This window comes from Poecilia formosa, unplaced genomic scaffold (assembly GCF_000485575.1).
Source record: "Poecilia formosa unplaced genomic scaffold, Poecilia_formosa-5.1.2 Scaffold145, whole genome shotgun sequence".
NCBI classification, from domain to species: domain Eukaryota; kingdom Metazoa; phylum Chordata; class Actinopteri; order Cyprinodontiformes; family Poeciliidae; genus Poecilia; species Poecilia formosa.
The window spans coordinates 1,155,306-1,172,578 of NW_006800084.1; the positions used below are offsets into that span (position 1 = coordinate 1,155,306).

At 40.9% G+C, this 17,273-nt stretch overlaps 1 protein-coding gene across 5 annotated transcripts in view; it reads left to right on the forward strand.

The window, feature by feature from the left end:
- Positions 1 to 17,045, forward strand: part of sipa1 (signal-induced proliferation-associated 1) — a 48,225-nt gene extending 31,180 nt beyond the window's left edge. For 4 of the 5 annotated variants that reach the window (XM_007563213.2, XM_007563212.2, XM_007563215.2 and 1 more), the window contains 11 exons: positions 402 to 559; positions 2,072 to 2,681; positions 3,878 to 4,152; positions 4,730 to 5,116; positions 6,257 to 6,383; positions 6,474 to 6,606; positions 8,506 to 8,604; positions 10,574 to 10,646; positions 11,300 to 11,378; positions 15,210 to 15,221; positions 15,784 to 17,045. In XM_007563213.2, the coding sequence (XP_007563275.1) occupies positions 402 to 559; positions 2,072 to 2,681; positions 3,878 to 4,152; positions 4,730 to 5,116; positions 6,257 to 6,383; positions 6,474 to 6,606; positions 8,506 to 8,604; positions 10,574 to 10,646; positions 11,300 to 11,378; positions 15,210 to 15,221; positions 15,784 to 15,927 (2,097 nt within the window). In that variant the 3' untranslated portion in view covers positions 15,928 to 17,045. The remainder of the gene's footprint in view (positions 1 to 401; positions 560 to 2,071; positions 2,682 to 3,877; positions 4,153 to 4,729; positions 5,117 to 6,256; positions 6,384 to 6,473; positions 6,607 to 8,505; positions 8,605 to 10,573; positions 10,647 to 11,299; positions 11,379 to 15,209; positions 15,222 to 15,783) is intronic. The other variant, XM_007563218.2, reaches the window with a different exon arrangement.
- Positions 17,046 to 17,273: the final 228 nt, after the last annotated feature.

Below are 17,273 nucleotides of genomic sequence, written 5' to 3' on the forward strand. Positions count from 1 at the left end.
TTAGGTCAGAAAAAGGACCTAGCACTTGTTTTATGTTTTAAATCTATAAAAATTGAAGTAAAACACAATTAAAACATCTACAGTCTTTCACTTGTAAAACAAAAATCTGCTGAAATCAGTCTCAATGTGGACTTAAAGTCAAAATCTGTGAAGACTGTGAGAACTGCATCCCAGCCTAAGTTGCATAAGTCAGCTAAGGAGACTCCGTGCCGCAGTAATAAGCTAAAAGGAGAAATCCCCTTAAAGATGTGTTGTTCAGTGTGAGAAAGGAACCCAGCAGGTTGTTGTACCAAGCAAACATCATCATGTCAACATGCTTGATTGGGAAAATAAAGTAGGATTGTCCAGTGATGTGCGGTGACCTTGTTTAACTCTTTGTGTCCTGGTTTTTGCCTCATCAGCTGCTGAGGAAGCGACACATCGGAAACGACATCGTGACCATCGTGTTCCAGGAGCCAGGCGCTCTGCCCTTCACTCCGAAGTCCATCCGTTCACATTTCCAGCATGTCTTCATCATCGTTCAGGTTCACGAGCCTGGCACCGACCACGCCTACTACAGGTGATTCTTCCTGCTGTTCTGGTCCTGCCGTCATTTTCTGATATCTAACAAAATAGGCTTTCTGTTATCCAACTCTGTGGAACGATTACATGTCAACAACCAGTTTATTGCAGAGTAATGGCAGAATACGCTGTTTTAATACTTTTAACGAAGGATTCACTGATATAGAAATGTTAGGCAGATGATATGCAATATCCGATATTGTCGCTGTTTTGACTGATAACCGATATTTACCAATTTTATTTGTCTTATTGATTTACTTACCCTTTTAAGGACTTAAAAGAAAAACCAGACTACATTGCTGCCATTCAGTACCTCAGATTAAAGCCCCATAATCCTTCGATGCGTCACTTTCACATGACCAAAACTCTTGGAACATAAGCGGCAGCAATTATTGGCTGTAAATATTGGTCCATTTTTCCTTATCAGATTGATACAATTTATTAAAAAATCACTAACATGGGCCTTTAGACATCTTAACGCTCACACATGGTGCATCCTTACTTTTTACACTTCAACTGGGATAAGATAATTATAGATTAACTTTTTTTAAAGACTGGGAGAATGAACTGGCTACATGTTGTGCTTCAGTTTCAGTAGATTATCCAAAATGAACTCTATTTCTTCATTGCCTAAAGAATGAAAGATATTTTTAGCATCTTTACTACTTTCTTCAAAGATAGACGTTTACACTCTTTAAGATTACACAGTTTTCTAAATGTGTAACGGTAATCTTTACCAAATCAAAAACTTGCAAGATTTCGATTCGTTTGCACCATTTGAACTAATTGGAGTCACACCTGTCAATTAATTTTACGGCAAAACCCAATGCAACGTTTCCTTGTGTGACATTATGGAAAACAGGCATCAGCTAATATTGGCTGGCTCAACATGGTAAGAGAGAGTCTTTATCAACAGTGAAGCCAGTCTTGTGCCAAAATGGACAGGATGGACACTCAGCTGGAAGCCATTACTCCAAAAGCCAGATCAAAATTTATAAATGCACTCAGGAACCAAATCTCTGTATGAAGAAGATTTGGGTATAAAAACAAAACAAAACAACGCAAAAATCTCTCACAGTATTTTGACATGTTACAAGTAGAAATAACATCCTAACTACCTTAAAACTGGAATAGTTTAGTCAATTTAATGCCAGACAGAAAAAAGAAAATGCTGTCTTTTTATGCTCTTCATATAAATATCTGGTTAAAAGTATCAATAATACACAAAAAACTGTGAATTTTGAGCAAAAGAGAGAATTTACACTCTTTTTGTCACCGTGCCGGGAGTCACTGTTAAGTTGGCTGCTACTATTGGTGTAATAGTCACATCACTGAAGGTGTGAGGCACCTCAGGAGAAAACACTCCTCCGCTGCTGCAGCATGTATTACACAGCTACGCTGCAAACAGGACATAGATTGAGTGTTTCTGCTGAACATTTCACACTCTTTTGTTTCTCTCTCTCTCCCTCTCTCGGTCTCTCTTTCTTTCTTTCATTCTTTCTCTTTTCAGAGTGGCTGTGACACGCTCCAAAGACATCCCGTTGTTTGGGCCCCTGTTCCCTAGGGGCGCCCGGTTCCCTCGCTCGCCTGCCTTCAGAGACTACCTCCTGGCGAAGGTGGTGAACGCCGAGAACGCTGCAGAGAAATCGGAGAAGTTTCGCTCCATGGCCACACGCACTCGGCAGGAATACCTGAAGGACCTGGCGGAGAACTACGTGACCACTACCCCCATCGACTCCTCCACCAAGTTCCCCCTCCTCTCTTTGGGGAGCAAGCGGAAAGACAAGATGAAGGGTGCGAAAGGCGCCGAGCTGCACAGCGCCGGAGCGCTGGTGTGGGCTGTGATGGTCAGCTGCAGAGATGACTCGGAGGCCGGTGAGCAGCAGAAGTTCCCCTGTCTGCTCGGGGTGTCGGCGGAGTCGGTGGTGCTCATTGAGAGGGGCAGCCGCAGGGTGGTGTTCAACTGCTCCTGTCGAGACGTCATCGGATGGAAGGCGGTGACAGAAACGAAGGATGGGGGGCCGTGTTTGGACATCTTCTATGAGCGCGGGGAGTCCGTGTCAATCAGCATGTTGGAGAGTCAGACAGAGGACATAAAAGAAGTGGTGCAAAGGCTTGAGGTACGTGGTGCTACAGTAAGGAAATCATAGCAGTTTAATCATAGCCACCTCAACTGGCGTCGAGAGGAGCCAGTTGAGGTGGCTCGGGCATCTGGTACGGATGCCTCCTGGGCTCCTCCCTGGTGAGGTTTTCCGGGCACATCCCACCGGGAGGAGGCCCCGAGGAAGACCCAGGACACGCTGGAGGGACTATGTCTCTCGGCTGGCCTGGGAACGCCTTGGGGTTCCCCTGGAGGAACTGGAAGAAGTGGCTGGGGAAACGGAAGTCTGGGCCTCCCTTCTGAAGCTGCTGCCCCCGCGACCCGACCCCGGATAAGCGGAAGAAGATGGATGGATGGATGGATGGATGGATGGATAGCAATTTAAAGAGGAATTTATTATGCAAATTTCACATTTTAGAGTTTTCTACTTCCATTTGGATCTCAAATGTTTATAAGAATAGCCCAAGCTCTTAAAAAAATATCCAGATATTTTTTGGCAGGAAGTTAATGTTTTTTGGTGTCTGAAAAATGAGCTGTTTAAAAATCCTTCCAATCGTTGAGTCACACTACACTGTTACCTAGCAACCCCTACGTAGCTCCAGGATCTTTGCTCAGTTGGTTTTACCGTTGTACAATGGCTGCTGGAAAAGATAAGTATTTTGTTGTTGACTTTCTATCCAGAAACCACTTACTACATTCTTATTGGTTGTGCAGTAGGCTCCACTTTTGCTTTTCAAAGATGTACAGTTGCATCTTTGAAAAGCAAAGATGCAACTGTACATATTTGTACAGTTGCATACAACTGTACATCTTTGATGTTTCCAGCCATTTTCACATGAGAGTGTAAACATTGAACTGGGTGTCGTGGCCATCAGCTGCTTATTTGGATTTAAAGTGACAAAAAGCCCGGCTCATCCTGAAAGGAGCTAAAACCTAAAATCTAACTATATGAAAATGATTTTGTGCAAAAAAATTAAATTAACATAACACAACATCAGTCATGTTTCAGGAAGCATGACTGATGTTGTTTTGTTGGTAGACTCTTCTACATGAGCTGTAGCTTTCTGCAGTTCCCCCAGAGTTAATTTGTGGCTACAATATGACTAAATGGGAACATTAAACATTATAGTGCATTTTTTACATTATGATAGTGTAAAAAATACCAGATCATTTTTCACACTCTGTTTTTGATTCTCGTGTCCTGCTGTTCTTCAGCTGGTGACGCGGGGCTGCGAGGCGCTGGAGGTCACCCCGCTGCGGGACGGAGTGGGGCAGCCAGGCTTCCTCATGAACGAGGAGGGCTTCGTGACGGACCTGCAGAGGTTCTGCTACGCCGAGAGCGGAGGCCTGCAGCTGTGGGCTCGCGTGGTGAGGCTGTGCGGACATTCCCTGGTCCACTTGAGCCCGGAGGAGAGGAGCAGGCTTCTCCGCACGGCACACAAGATCCACATCACCGTCATCCCACCGGATGAGAACGGCAAACCTCGCAGGTTGGACAGAAGTCTTTCTACCCGTCAGAGACAGACTGTGAACCCAAGAGGTGGCCACACTGCAGGGGTCAAGGCAGCAGATGAGTTGGAGGGAGTTAGTGGGACAAGATGGTTCAGAAAAAGAAAAGAGTCAGGGATAGGTCACAGCTCTCTCTGCTACTAATGACAGTCTGTAGTCAGCTGGCCAGCAACCAGTAAATCCTTCTTAATGATGTTTAATCACACTGACACGGCCTGGCCGACTGCACCCAGGACGTTTCTGCTTAACTGACAGCCGAGCGACGGCAGAAACAGCTGTGAACAGAGTTGTTGGGATAAAGTAAGACATTATCAAGCCAGACATCTCTACTGCTTACTGCGCCAAATAACGTCACAAAGCTGGCAGGAGAGATTTAATCGTGCTCAACCCTGCATTACTCCTTCTGAGGCACAAAACATAAATTACCACAATTATGTGGCAGAAAGATGCGGCTCACAGGAAATGCTCTGCTTTTGCCTTCGTTTTGTTCAATTTGTAAGTCATAATGCAATAAAGCTCGGGGGTTTTGTTCTCACGCAGTCTGTTATTGCTTTGCAGAAGTTTCTCTGAGCTCTATCAGAAAGCCATCAAGGATGCGGAGTGCAAGTCCGGCGAGGACAAGTCGGGAGTGGCCTGGGTGGTGGATGAGAGGGAAGACGAGAGGGAGGAGCAGGAGCAGAAGGTGGAGGAGGAGCAGCTGAAGGCGGACAGGGTCGACGAGGAGGAGGAAGATCAGCTCGCCGAGGATGAGCTGAAGATGGACGGCGGCGGGGGGCAAAACGAGGAGAGTCCCGGCCCACTCCTCACACTGCCCGCCTTACCTTTGCTGAGGGCTACGTCTCTGCAGGACCAGCCAGCCAATAAGAGCGAAGAGATCAGCATCTCTCAGCTCACCCGCAGCGTTTCTCTGGAGAAGCAGCTGTCCTACACAGACACCTGTGATGAGTAAGCTTCACTAAAACTATGAAGAACATATCTTGTACATTTGTTTGCTTAATTTAGCTGCTTTAAAATCAACCACAGATTGTGATAAAACTTTGTTTAAAGCAGTTTTTCAATTATGATTTAATTGAACTTGGATCTAGATTCATGTTTGTTTTGTAAAACTGGAAATATTTTTTTACTGTTCTGAAATAGAAAAAATTCAAAGTACATTACACAATCATTTGCTGAATCATTACTTAGCTTAAAACGTAATCAAGTCTTTTTTTTGTTTTTTTTTGCTGTAAACAAAAACTTCAATTCTTTAGCTTGAACGAAAGGTTAGATAATTGAAACTTGGACACATGAGGACCACTGGGTTTCCCCCAGTGGATCAAAAGCCTGGCGGGCCACCAGGCTTTACTTGTGCCCCCCCAGGCTAAGCATTGCTTATTTATGTAAGTTTTTTTAAAAACGTTAAGACTTTATAGTTGGTATTCAACTATTAATCTTCCAATCTTTTAATAACACATGATTATCAAGTGATATATTCCAATTTCCTGACAACTTGAAACATTTTTTAACTCAAAAACACGACGGGCCGCTGGATGAACGACTGCTGAGCACCCCAACCACCGGGCTTAGCAACTTTTCTGGGGGAAACCTTGATCCCAAACAGAAAACTGTTTTTTCCACGAATAAAACAGATCAAATTTAAGCATCTAAGGACCTGCAGTTAGCTTAGATGAGCTGCAGATATTTTAAAATACGGAGCCGTATTGTGAAATGTGATGATAGCGCAGCAGCACCTTTGTTTTCACTGAAGCACTTATCTACGTCGTCTGCACTCTGGTCTAATTCTCATCCTCTTCAGTATCAAAGAATCTGTGTCAGCCTGTTTAATTTCTTTAATCACACTTGTCAGCTGCTGGGGAGGAAAAGGAAACACTCATGCAGATATTTTTAGATTCTCCTCATATTGAGTTAGATTTTTATCACCCTTTGAAAGCACAACCAAAATTATTTGACCGGACTTATCGCATGCTATTTTTGATCCTTGACAACCTAAGCTCTCCTGGATATTAGGTTTGGTTTTAACCACTGGATTGGATCAAAAGATTTGCTTTTGTGTATTCTCCTGCTACATTTCTGCCTGATGGACAGACACGTGTACGACAACGTGATGATGAAGGAGAAACGCCACATCTACGAGAACGTCGGGGAGCTGAGGGACGCCACGCCTGACCTGATCCTGGCCGTCAAACCTAAAGTTCCCCCAGAAGACGAGCAGGTCGACCACAACACCTGAGCTGCGTTTTCCCCTGACGCTTGTGCGACACGTTTGATGTAAACTTTGACCTCTGTCTGCTTCTTGATTTAGTTCATGGCCGCTGACTTTGGCGAGGACAAAGCTTCAGCGAGTGACTCGTCCCTATCATCTTCCCGGCTATCGAGTGTAGACCGAGCGGAAAGAAACTCACGAGCCCTCAGTCTGCATAACTCCATCACCAAGAGTAAGGGCTTTCTTATTTCTGAGAAATTATCTACAAACTCCATGAAGGTCGTTCAATACAGTGCAGTGTTTGTTTTCTTTTAGTCAAACCTAAATGTTTCAAATTAACAAACCTGCAGGATTGTTTTAGTGCGGCCATATTAAAGTTTAAGGACTCAAGTCAAGATGTTTTTTTTTTTGTTTTTTTTTGCAAATGTGAGACGAGCCGAGCAGCAGCAGTTTTCATCTTGGAACTGTAACGTGTGCGCCATTTATCGCCAGTCTCCTTCTTATTGTTGAATCATGTGACCTCACAAGTGAGCGCTGCAGTTCTTTAGACACTGTTTTGGGTTATTTTTGACCTCCTGGATGAGGATTTGACCCAATCTTGAAGTATTTTTGGTCGGTGATCCACTTGTCTGAAGGTTCGCTGCTGTTTCAGTGTTTCTCCTTTTTAGGATTATGACTCTCCTTGGGGTTTGCTGGAGTCCCGAATTGTAAAAAATCCTGCTGTAACCTTTTTTTTAAGCATCTGTTCTTGAGATTATTTGGATAGTGTTGCTATTAATCTACTGCATGTGGTCAGATAACTTCTATTAAATGCTTTCTTCATTCATTAGGTCTGGTAGTAATTGGGCTGCTGGTCAAATTTAACAAAGCTTTCAGCTGAACTCATGATTTGAAAACTGAAGCTTTACCGTTTCAGTTTGGACCAGGTTGGTTTGGTTAGCCATTTTCCCTTAATGAATAAAATTATTTCCTGCTCTTTGTGTTTACTCACATTATTTATGTTTGATAAAATCTACTTAACGGTCTGAAGCATTCAAGTGTGACAAGAAAAGCAAAAACAAAACAAATCTATAAGGAAACCCCTCTCTTTATTCTGTATATTTTGGGGGTTTCCAGCAAAGTGGATGTCCAGTTTGAGTGAATTTAGAAGGTAATATGTGCTGAGAAACACTATGAACCCGATTATAAGTTCAAAACAAAGCTTTATCACAACACAGCAGCTGGCACAGCAGCTCAAACGATGCCAAAATGGAACGATTACACATGTTTGCAAATCATCTCTGCCTGATTTGACCCTTAAATTCCTTTTTTTAGTCCCGTCCTGCCTTAAATCCCTCTCTTCATTATCCCCCCTGCAGTGCTCGCTGTGTCCTCTTTGTTCCTCCTCTTTCACACACGCTGCCCGCTATGCCGCTAATCTAATATCACCCCTGCTCTGCTGCCCCGCTCCACCACGGGCAGGAATAAAAGGGGGGACATATGGGTGGTGGGAGGGGTGGAGTTTCAGGCGGGGCCCGCTCCCCACCCAAATCAAGGATCCCCTTCTTCCTGAACCATCTGCTCTGCCTCTGCTGAGATCCTCGTTCAGCACCCATGAGAGCACGATTGCTCATCACCTCCTCGGATTCCTCTCATTGTTTCGCAGAGCGCCCGCTAACAGGAAGCCTGCAGGACTTTCAGATGCGTCAACACCACTTTAAGCTCAATTGTAAAATTCAAGATGTGCTTGAGAGCTGAAGTGTAACAACTGTAGGGCTTTTAGGGCAAAACACAAAACAGTTTTTAATGTTTACTCACATAATTGAAAGAAATCTGAATTAAGTTAAGCTTACTTCCGCCTTCTTGGTTTTGGTTTCCACTAATCATTTACATCAAGCCTTTTATAGGCATGGCCTCAAAAACACCCTGCTCCTGATTTGGGATATTTGGCATCAAGCTGCAGTCCAGCATCAAAGCAACACCGCCTCCTAGCGGCCGATTTCTGCCAGTGCAAGACCAGAGGCAACGCAGATGCATGCAACATCTGCAGTCCCATTTCTGTCCTATATACACCACACACAGAATGCTGAATATATCATGATGATAGAGCTTCACCTCTTATTCTCTTTTTCTTTTTCTTTTTTTCTTGTAGTTCTCTCTGAGACGACAGATTCGACAGATGAGGAGTGGCAGTCCATTGCTGACCTGGCGACAGCCTGCCGCAGCATCCTGGAGGCTTTGTCCAAAGAAGGTGAGGTTATGCACGGTTCATAATTTATATTTTATGTTTTTTGAAAGAGCATTCCTGAAGTTAAATGCACCATGAAGACAGAGAGCGTCATTCCTGTGCTGTTCACTTATTATTGCTGCCCTCTTGTGGTCAGTCAGCATACAGTACACGCTATGTGGTAAATAACTAGGAAAAGATGTGAACCAAAAGAAATGAAGTCCAAAGCGAGAACATGACAATTCAGATTCAGATTATCCTGCTTCAGTTATCCAGAAACTCTGAGAAACAGAATTTCATCCATTATTACTGAACTAAACTGGGAATGCAACATGCTTTCACATAAATAAAAGCAACTATATGTAAGAAGTATTTACGCCCTGTAAGGTTTTTCATATTTCTTCATATTTAAACATTGTATGATGTGAACTTGGATGAGGGTATCATAAAGTATCACTTAAGTGGAAGGTGAAAGAAAAATTGTTTTCAAATTTCTGCTAACCATATTCAAGGTTTCCCCCAGAAAACTTGCTAAGCCCGATGGTTTGGGTGCTAGAGCAGTCGTTCATCCAGCGCACCGCCGTGTTTTTAAGTTAAAAAATGTTTAAAGTTGACTTGTAATTTGAAAATATCACTTAATAATTATGTGTTATTAGAAAATTAATATCTGAACACCAACTAGAAAGTCTTAAAAAATGCTAACATTAAAAAAACCCTTAAATAAATAAGCCTGATGGGGCAACAAATAAAGCCTGGTGGCCCGCCAGACTGGGGGAAACCCTGCATATTAGTATAAGGTTTAAAAATGTGGTGTCCATGTGTATTCAGCCCCTTTGAGTAAAATTGACAATTATCACAAGACTTTTGGGGGAATGTTTACCAGCTTAAAACACCAAAAGTTTTCTTTTTTTTCTTCTTTTTTTTCTCATTGCTCTTTGTCAAAAACCTCCAGCTCAGTCAGATTAAAAAGCGTCCAAAAACATGATAACGTTTTCAGGGTGACGTTCAGTTTTTTGCTCTGCAGGTTGTCCATAAACTTCAGACTTGGTCTCATCTAATCAAACATAACTCCTCCATATGTTTGCTGCGTCCGCTGCATTAATATTAGCAAAGTGCAAACAGAGCAGCTTATGCTGCAGTGCAGTTTCAGCGATGGCTTTTTTACCGCTACGCTTTTAATAAAGGCCAAATTCGTAAAATGCTTGCCTAATAGTTGTTGATCGATTTTTCCGACCTGGGCTGTGAGTTTTTGCAGCTCCTTCCGAGTTTCTTTGCTTCTTTTCTGGTGAATCCTGTCTATGTCCAGCCTGTCACTTTAGGTATAGACACAAACGTCTTCATGGATTTTCATACTCGTCCCATTTTCAGATAAACGATTGAACAGAGCTCTGTAGATGTTAAAAGCTAGGAATATTTTTTCATCATCTAATCCTGCATTAATGTTCTCCATGTTTTCCTCCCTGACCTGTCTGCTGAGTTTGTTCAGCCATGTTTCTCCAGCAAACCCCACAGTCCTTCACAGGAACATTTCCATTTATTCATAGATTAAATTACACACAGACAGGATTTTATTTAGCATTAAGGTCACTTATGACGAAAGTAGGTTGTTCAAGATTTTATTTAAGGGTTTCGGAACAAGGGGCTGAACACAAATCCACATCACATTTTCTCATTTTTTTTGTTTTTTAAAAATGTGTCCCACAAATTTTTGATCTTTTACATAAAATCCTGTGTGATTATAAATTAACGTGTAACCATTAGAACAAACTTAGATATCTAGGGAAACTACTCGTTACCTCAGATCAACAAATTGTGGAGTACTTTTTGATTTTCTTTAGCTTTTCTTTTATTTTGTTTGTATTTCCTCTAACTCAGGTCAAAGCACTTTGAATTGCCTTGTTGCTGAAAAAGTGCCATGTAAATAAAATGGCCCTACCTTGCCTTTTCCACGTTGTCAATGTGATGATAATGTCCTTAATGCTGTTTTTCTCAGACCGCAAAGCCGGGGATTCCTCCCAAGGTGGAGCTGATCAGACAGACGGCAAACTCAAAGACTCAAAGGACAGGTGGGTCACGACAAAACACACACAGAGTGAAGGACTTCAGCATGTCTGTATTTTCTCAACAGCCTAAGACCTCTTAATTTTCTCAACGTCATTAACGTTTAGCTTTAAGACTCGTGTGTCTACATCTACGGGACAGTTTGTTCATGTTTGTGCTGCAGAGGACAGCAGATTGAATCAGAATTTTCCAACAAAATTCTCCTCTTAAAGAAGAACAGGCATCACGTCTGCACGATTATGAACTTTATGTAATAGTCATGTACTTCAGCTTTAAACGTGGTGAACCTGAGTCCCCCACCAACGCAACCGTGCTATTATTCTGCTCCTCCGGAGGGCGCAGTCATTATTTATGACTGCAGTCTTGCAGAAACGCAGCTCAGGATGAGAGCAGTCACTCACACTGGCTTTCCTTGTCAGACGTCGGTGATTAATGAAAATTGACCTCTGAAGTGTTCCTGCTTTCATTAGAGGTAAAAGGAGCTCAGTCCTCAGCTTAGTCCCACAAACCGCAGCACCAATCAATCAAATTAAGAAGTCTCCTTGCCTTCGTTTGTTGTAGCGGCTGACAGGAAGTTTCTCTTCCTTCATTAATGGGTTTCGTGGGCTGGGAAGCTAAATCCCTTCAGCTGTTTGCTCTTCGCCTGTTTTTGCTGCAGTGACTCTCCGGGCCACCTGGAGGAGAAGGTGTCGCAGCTGGAGGCCATGCTGAAGAAGCTGCAAGACGACCTGCAAAAGGTGCTTTGACTTCTATGAATGTTATTCTCTGTGACAGTATTTTGTAGCTCCACTAAAAGAGTCAGCAGGCAGGAGAAACGCATTTCCTTTGCTCAGCTTCTGTCGCTTGAGCGAGAAGATTTCTGTTTGCTGATGCAGCTGTTAGAAATCCTGCCGTCGACGAGCCACTTCAGGTCCCCTGCTGACTCGCTGTAGAGATGTATTAAATTATAAAAAGAACAAAAAAATACTTTAAAAAGACGTTTATTTATTTATTATTTTGTGTACAGAAACGTTCCTAATTTTTGTAATTTTCCCCGTATTCTGCTACTTTACATGTATTTATGAGACGTCCTGCTGTTTTTTTTTCAGTACTTTCTTTCCTGCACATTTCCACCAAACATGAGTCTGTGCTGCTCTGTTGATCTTTCTTGTTGATGCCTCAGAAAACTGTATGAGATGAACTCAAAGGCTTCTTTTGGACATAAGATCCAGCTGCCTTAAAAAAAAGCTCAATTTCAACACAAAGTCCACTTTTCAAACTAAAACAAAATTAAAAAAATTTAAAACGAACAAAAAAAAACAAAAAAAAAAACAACAACATGGCCTTACTCAGCAGATGGAGCTGCTTGGTCGTCCAAACATAAGTGGCCCTTGTGTTGAAAATTTATTTTTGCCAATACTGTCTCTGTGTATGTCTTTGTCTGTATGATGCATGGTATTTCTCCCAATTCAATTCTATTTTGAAGTCTTTGATGAGGACTGCAACTATGACTATTTTCACTATTTACTGAAATAATGGCTATTTTTCTGAACAATCAACCGACTCTTTACCTCTCAATGCTAATGACAGAAAAGCTCCTCAAACACGTACATCATTAAAGGAAGTTTAATGTCTAATTTTGACTATCATTGATTCATTTACAACCTTGTTTCCGAAAGAGAGAACAAGCACGCTGTGTAAAACGTAATTTTGGAAACTGGATATAAACAATTAACAACTTTTTACAATTTAAAATGAAGAAAAAGTTTTCATTCTTGAAAAAATACATGACAAAAGTGCTGAGCCATCTGTTATTTCATTATGCTTTCATGGACCATTATTCCTTTTTCATTATGTTTGAGCAATACAACTTTTTTCACATTTTTCCCCAACAATCACCAGTAAAATTTCAGTTCAGGTAAATATCTCCAATATCACCTCCCAAAGCCTTTTGAAACATCACAGCATAAACAATCTCATGGCCAGGCTACCTCGATTTTTTGTACATGGCGACAAATTCGACTCTCAGATTTCATCTAATTTAATCTGAACAATCACAGTTCAAACAAAGCAGCAATAACCCAATAATCACATTATTTAACCTCATACAAAACTATGCAAACACAGTTTCTGCTGATGAAGATTTACTTACCTCAGGATGCTGGATGCTTGAAAAAGAACGTAAACCTGACAGCATGACCTACTTTCTGTTTTATTTTTCACCTAACACTTATCTCACCTCCAGGGACACTCATAGAGCTCTGTCCTGACCCAGCAGAACTTTGTGACTTTTACACCCTTTATTCCAATTATACACTATTGGAAATTATACGATTATTTCAAATACATATCAGGACTTGATGACCTAAAAAAATCCTTTATTTCCTCTTACCTAAATCTTGGTGAAATACAATCTTTAACAAAACACGGCAAGATATGAGACGGCGTCACAGCCCATGAGAATATTTTCTGTTTAACCTCTGCTCTTCTGAGTTTATTTTACAGTAGATAATAATTTAGGTATTGACTATTTAAATGCCCAAAGTTAGGTGTAATTAGGTATAATTCAGACACATAAGTCTGACCTCATTAAGACAGAAACATTACCTAAACTTTGCTACAAGCTACACAATTTGTTAAGCTAAATCTTTGGAAACTAACAAAGCTGGCTGGCATAATCTGACTAATACTAAAACCAAAGCAAGAGTTATCAGCTGAAGTCTTCAGTAAATGATAAACTTGTCGGGTCTTTGCTGCATTTTCTTCCTGGTGTAAATTGTTTTTATGTCTGACACTTCCTTTCTTGTCCTCCGTTTGTCTATTTGCCTCATTTTTAGGGACACATTGCACAGCCTGTTGTTTTGGACAGGTGATAGGTCTGATTTAAAAAAATAAATGTGTGAAAAAAGCAGCAAAAGCCTAAAGAATAATTATAATGAGATTCAAAAAAACCTGGAGAACTGCTGATTTAGTTCACTTAAAAAAAATGACAGTAATATTTGGCTTCCTGTAAATGAAATATGAACAATTACGTTTTCTTTTTTACTTTGATATATAGTTGTGCGAGTTCATTTTAAACCTGATGCCAACTGCATATTTTCGTGACACTGATAAAAGACTTGGCCAATCTGGTAAAAGCTTGTAGGAGTAATTAGCAGCGACGTGATATTTTCGAAGGATGGATTCTCAGCTGCATTGGCAAAAGTATCACCAGTTTAAGTTGGACTTTTCTCGTAGGAAATGTCCTGCATGAAGTTTTATTTTAAGACCAACATGCTCAGTGACATAGCATCAGGAGGACTCTTTATTGATCGAGCACAAGTAGAGATAAGGAAGGAATTAAAAATCATGTGATTCTATTGCTGAAAAACAAAACACAGCGCAGTTTTTCCATTGCATTTCACACAAACAAATCATCTTTACTGAAATACTTTTAACGTAAAATAGTGTGAAATCTCAATAGTTGGGTGACTCTGTTGACTTGATCTGCTGTGCACTTCATTATTTTGGCCTTTTTGGAAGAAACCAGTTAGAGGGCTGGTTTTCCGTCTCCCTTTTAGGGAAAACCAGACGAGTGCACTGCACTGTAAAACATTTGAATTTGATTTAACTTGAAAATGAAAGTCCATCTGCTGCCTTGCAAATGTAATTTAATTTGTTTTAACTCAGAAATTAAAGTTCATGAATTTGATTTAACAAGAGATGAGTTGTCTAAACGTTTTTTTAGTTAATCTTGAATTGTGACTTTTATCTTAATTCAAATCAAATAATCATTTCACAATATGCAAGAAAAAAAACAGCACACATTTGTCTATTATTTTCACCCACAATATAAAATTAAAATAACTACTTATTCTACGTTAGAGCAATTTAAATTCTTGTTTCAAATTGCATCAACAAAATTTCTGATCTTTTCATGAATTTTATTAAACATCAGAATTCAGTTCATTTAGTGTGAACAGGACATTAAAATAAACATTTGCCTTAACAACACAAGAGTCAGATCAATGTAACGCACTTCCATCTCAGGATACAAAAACATGCTGCTAAGCATTCTGGGAAATAGTTTTTCAGGTTTTTTAACTTAAAAACTAGTTTATTCAACTCTTAAAATAAAAGTTAACAACGTACTACTGTAAATTTCTCTTTCACAAACTCACACATTTAGGTTCAAAATCTAAAAGTGGCTAAATTTATTTGACTTAAAGAGTAGAAGACAGTAGACACGACTAAATGCAGCTCAAATGTTTTACAGTTGAAATAGCAGCATTATGATGTGGGATTTCTTTTTCTTTTCTTTCTTTTCACAAATGCATACCATACTTTTCTGATCTTTTATTTAGAAACATTTGAAATCCTGTTCTCTTTATACACTGCGTAAAATCCACAAGAACATAAACTGTTATTTATGGTTGTAATGTGTGAAGAAGTTCAATGGATGTGATTTTTTTTCTGTTAATCTCAAAGGTTTGGCATCAAGTTAAAAATGAATTGAAATGATCTTACGTCTCAATTTTGACATTTTAGAGCATTACGTATTTATATAACATATTAAACTGATGTTCTGTTTCTATTTACCTTTTACACAGTGGGCACACAAGGTTTGTATGATTAACTTAATGTGATTATTTGCTGCTTTTCCCTGTTTTGCAACAACAGAATCAATCCAAACATCACCTGGGACTCCGGAAATGTTTGATTTTGCTCGTCCGCTACTAATCAGCCTTGATGTTTGGTGAATGCAAAATAATGAGAATGTTCGATCATGAAAATAATCATTAGTTGCAGCCCTGTGCACATTGTGACTGATAAGGTGCTTGCTCATCTGACCGTCAGCCCACAAAGAACTGATTTAATAAACAATATGCAACAGTAAAAGTCAGCAAAAGCTTGGTTGTTTTCGTCTGGTATCTCGAATCAAAACAAAATCTCTCCCGTCAGAGAACTGATCGGATCGGCTGATTGGCGCTTTGGGATTGCGAGTTTATTCCTCCTCACTGCTGCTGCTGTGCGTCTCTGCTCTTGACTGTCGCGTCTCTTGTTTGCACACGCCCGCGAGCTTCCTCCGAGCCATCACTGTACCTGTCGCCACCCACCTCTCGTTCCTGCCACAGCAATCTGAGCGACAGCTTCTGTTCTCTGTTGTGTGCCGATGTTTTTCAGGAGAAAGAGGACAAGGCGGTGCTGCAGGCCGAGGTGCAGAGCCTCAGGCAGAACAACCAGCGGCTGCAGGAGGAGTCGCAGAGCACAGTGGCCCGCCTCATCAAAGTCACTGAGCTGCTGTGCAACGTCAACAAGCCCTGTTAGGTCCCCATGATGCAAATCCCGCTGAGCGCCTCCATGCCCAACAACGTTCTTTGATCGTGTATAGATAGCTGCAAAAGTAAACACACAGGCAAGTGTGGTCCTGCCTGCTGGGGAGGAAGTATGCAAAAGAGACAAAAAAAAAAGTATAGACTGACCTTCACAGGCTGCTGTAGAGTGCTTCTCTTGGTGTGTGTGTGTGTGTGTGTGTATGCGTGTGTGTGTATGGTTGTTTTTCTTGCTTCAAATACTTGACAAGCTCTGCTAAGTAGCACTTACAGAAGAGGTTTCAATTAAGACAGACAGACAGACACTGTATAGCATGTTTTGTGGTGTCTGATGGACAAAATGACCAAAAGTGTATAAAGCATAGTAAGCAGTATCAGCGGTAATATATGTGAACGGTAGTAAAGCTACATGTAGTCGCAGGGTCTGAGTGTGTTTTCTGCCTGGCACTGACAGGAAGGTTGGCCTGAAATTAAAACACACATGAATATTTGAATTACTGCAGGCGGCCTTCTACTTAGAAACATGTAACGATGCTCACTGAGGGAGGTCTGTTACGTAAGGACGTTATCCTCCATCTTCACTTCTTAGTCGTACTGTATTTAGGCAATTCTGCTTTTAGGAAACAAAACTGGAAAATAAGGGGACTGAAAAAACAGAGATTCAAACTGCTTGTTTCTTCTGGGGTGTTTTTTTTTTTTTTTTTTGGATTTGAAAAGAAAAGCAGCATAAAACTCAGACTCTGGCAGGAACGAACTGCTTCAGCTTCCTTCCATGACTGCCTGTAGCTGTTTTATCTTCTAACCTCACTATTGTAGCAGCCATAACTGTAGAAGATCGCCTCCTGCTGGCCTGAACTGCAGCTCTTATTTTTCAGCCCGCAAAATAGCTTTAGGTGTGAGAACGAGCAACCTGGACTGATGGTGAAACAATGCAGAAAACTGTATTTAAATTCATTTTTGTTTGTGTTTTATTGTTTTTGTTTTGTTTTCTGATGTAACTATTTGGGTAATTGTTTGCTTTAGCTGGAGAGTGGCAGCAGTGCATTGAAATGTCCTTAATTAGAGATGCACCAAAAAAAAAAACAAAAAAAAAAACGATTCACCTAATTGTGATCACAATCAAATGAGTTTGATATTTACCAAACTTGACTGGTGACCAGCCTGTTAAAACCTCAGAAATGCAACATTTTTCCAATCAACGAATGCAGCTAAGGGCTAACAGATCTCACTAGCATCACTCTTCAGTGTGGAAGTGATCACTGACCGAATGATAATCAAAGTTAGCTATTGTCAGTGTCAACGAGGCGTTTGAAAGTAGATGGAGGAACCGCAGAGGTGCAG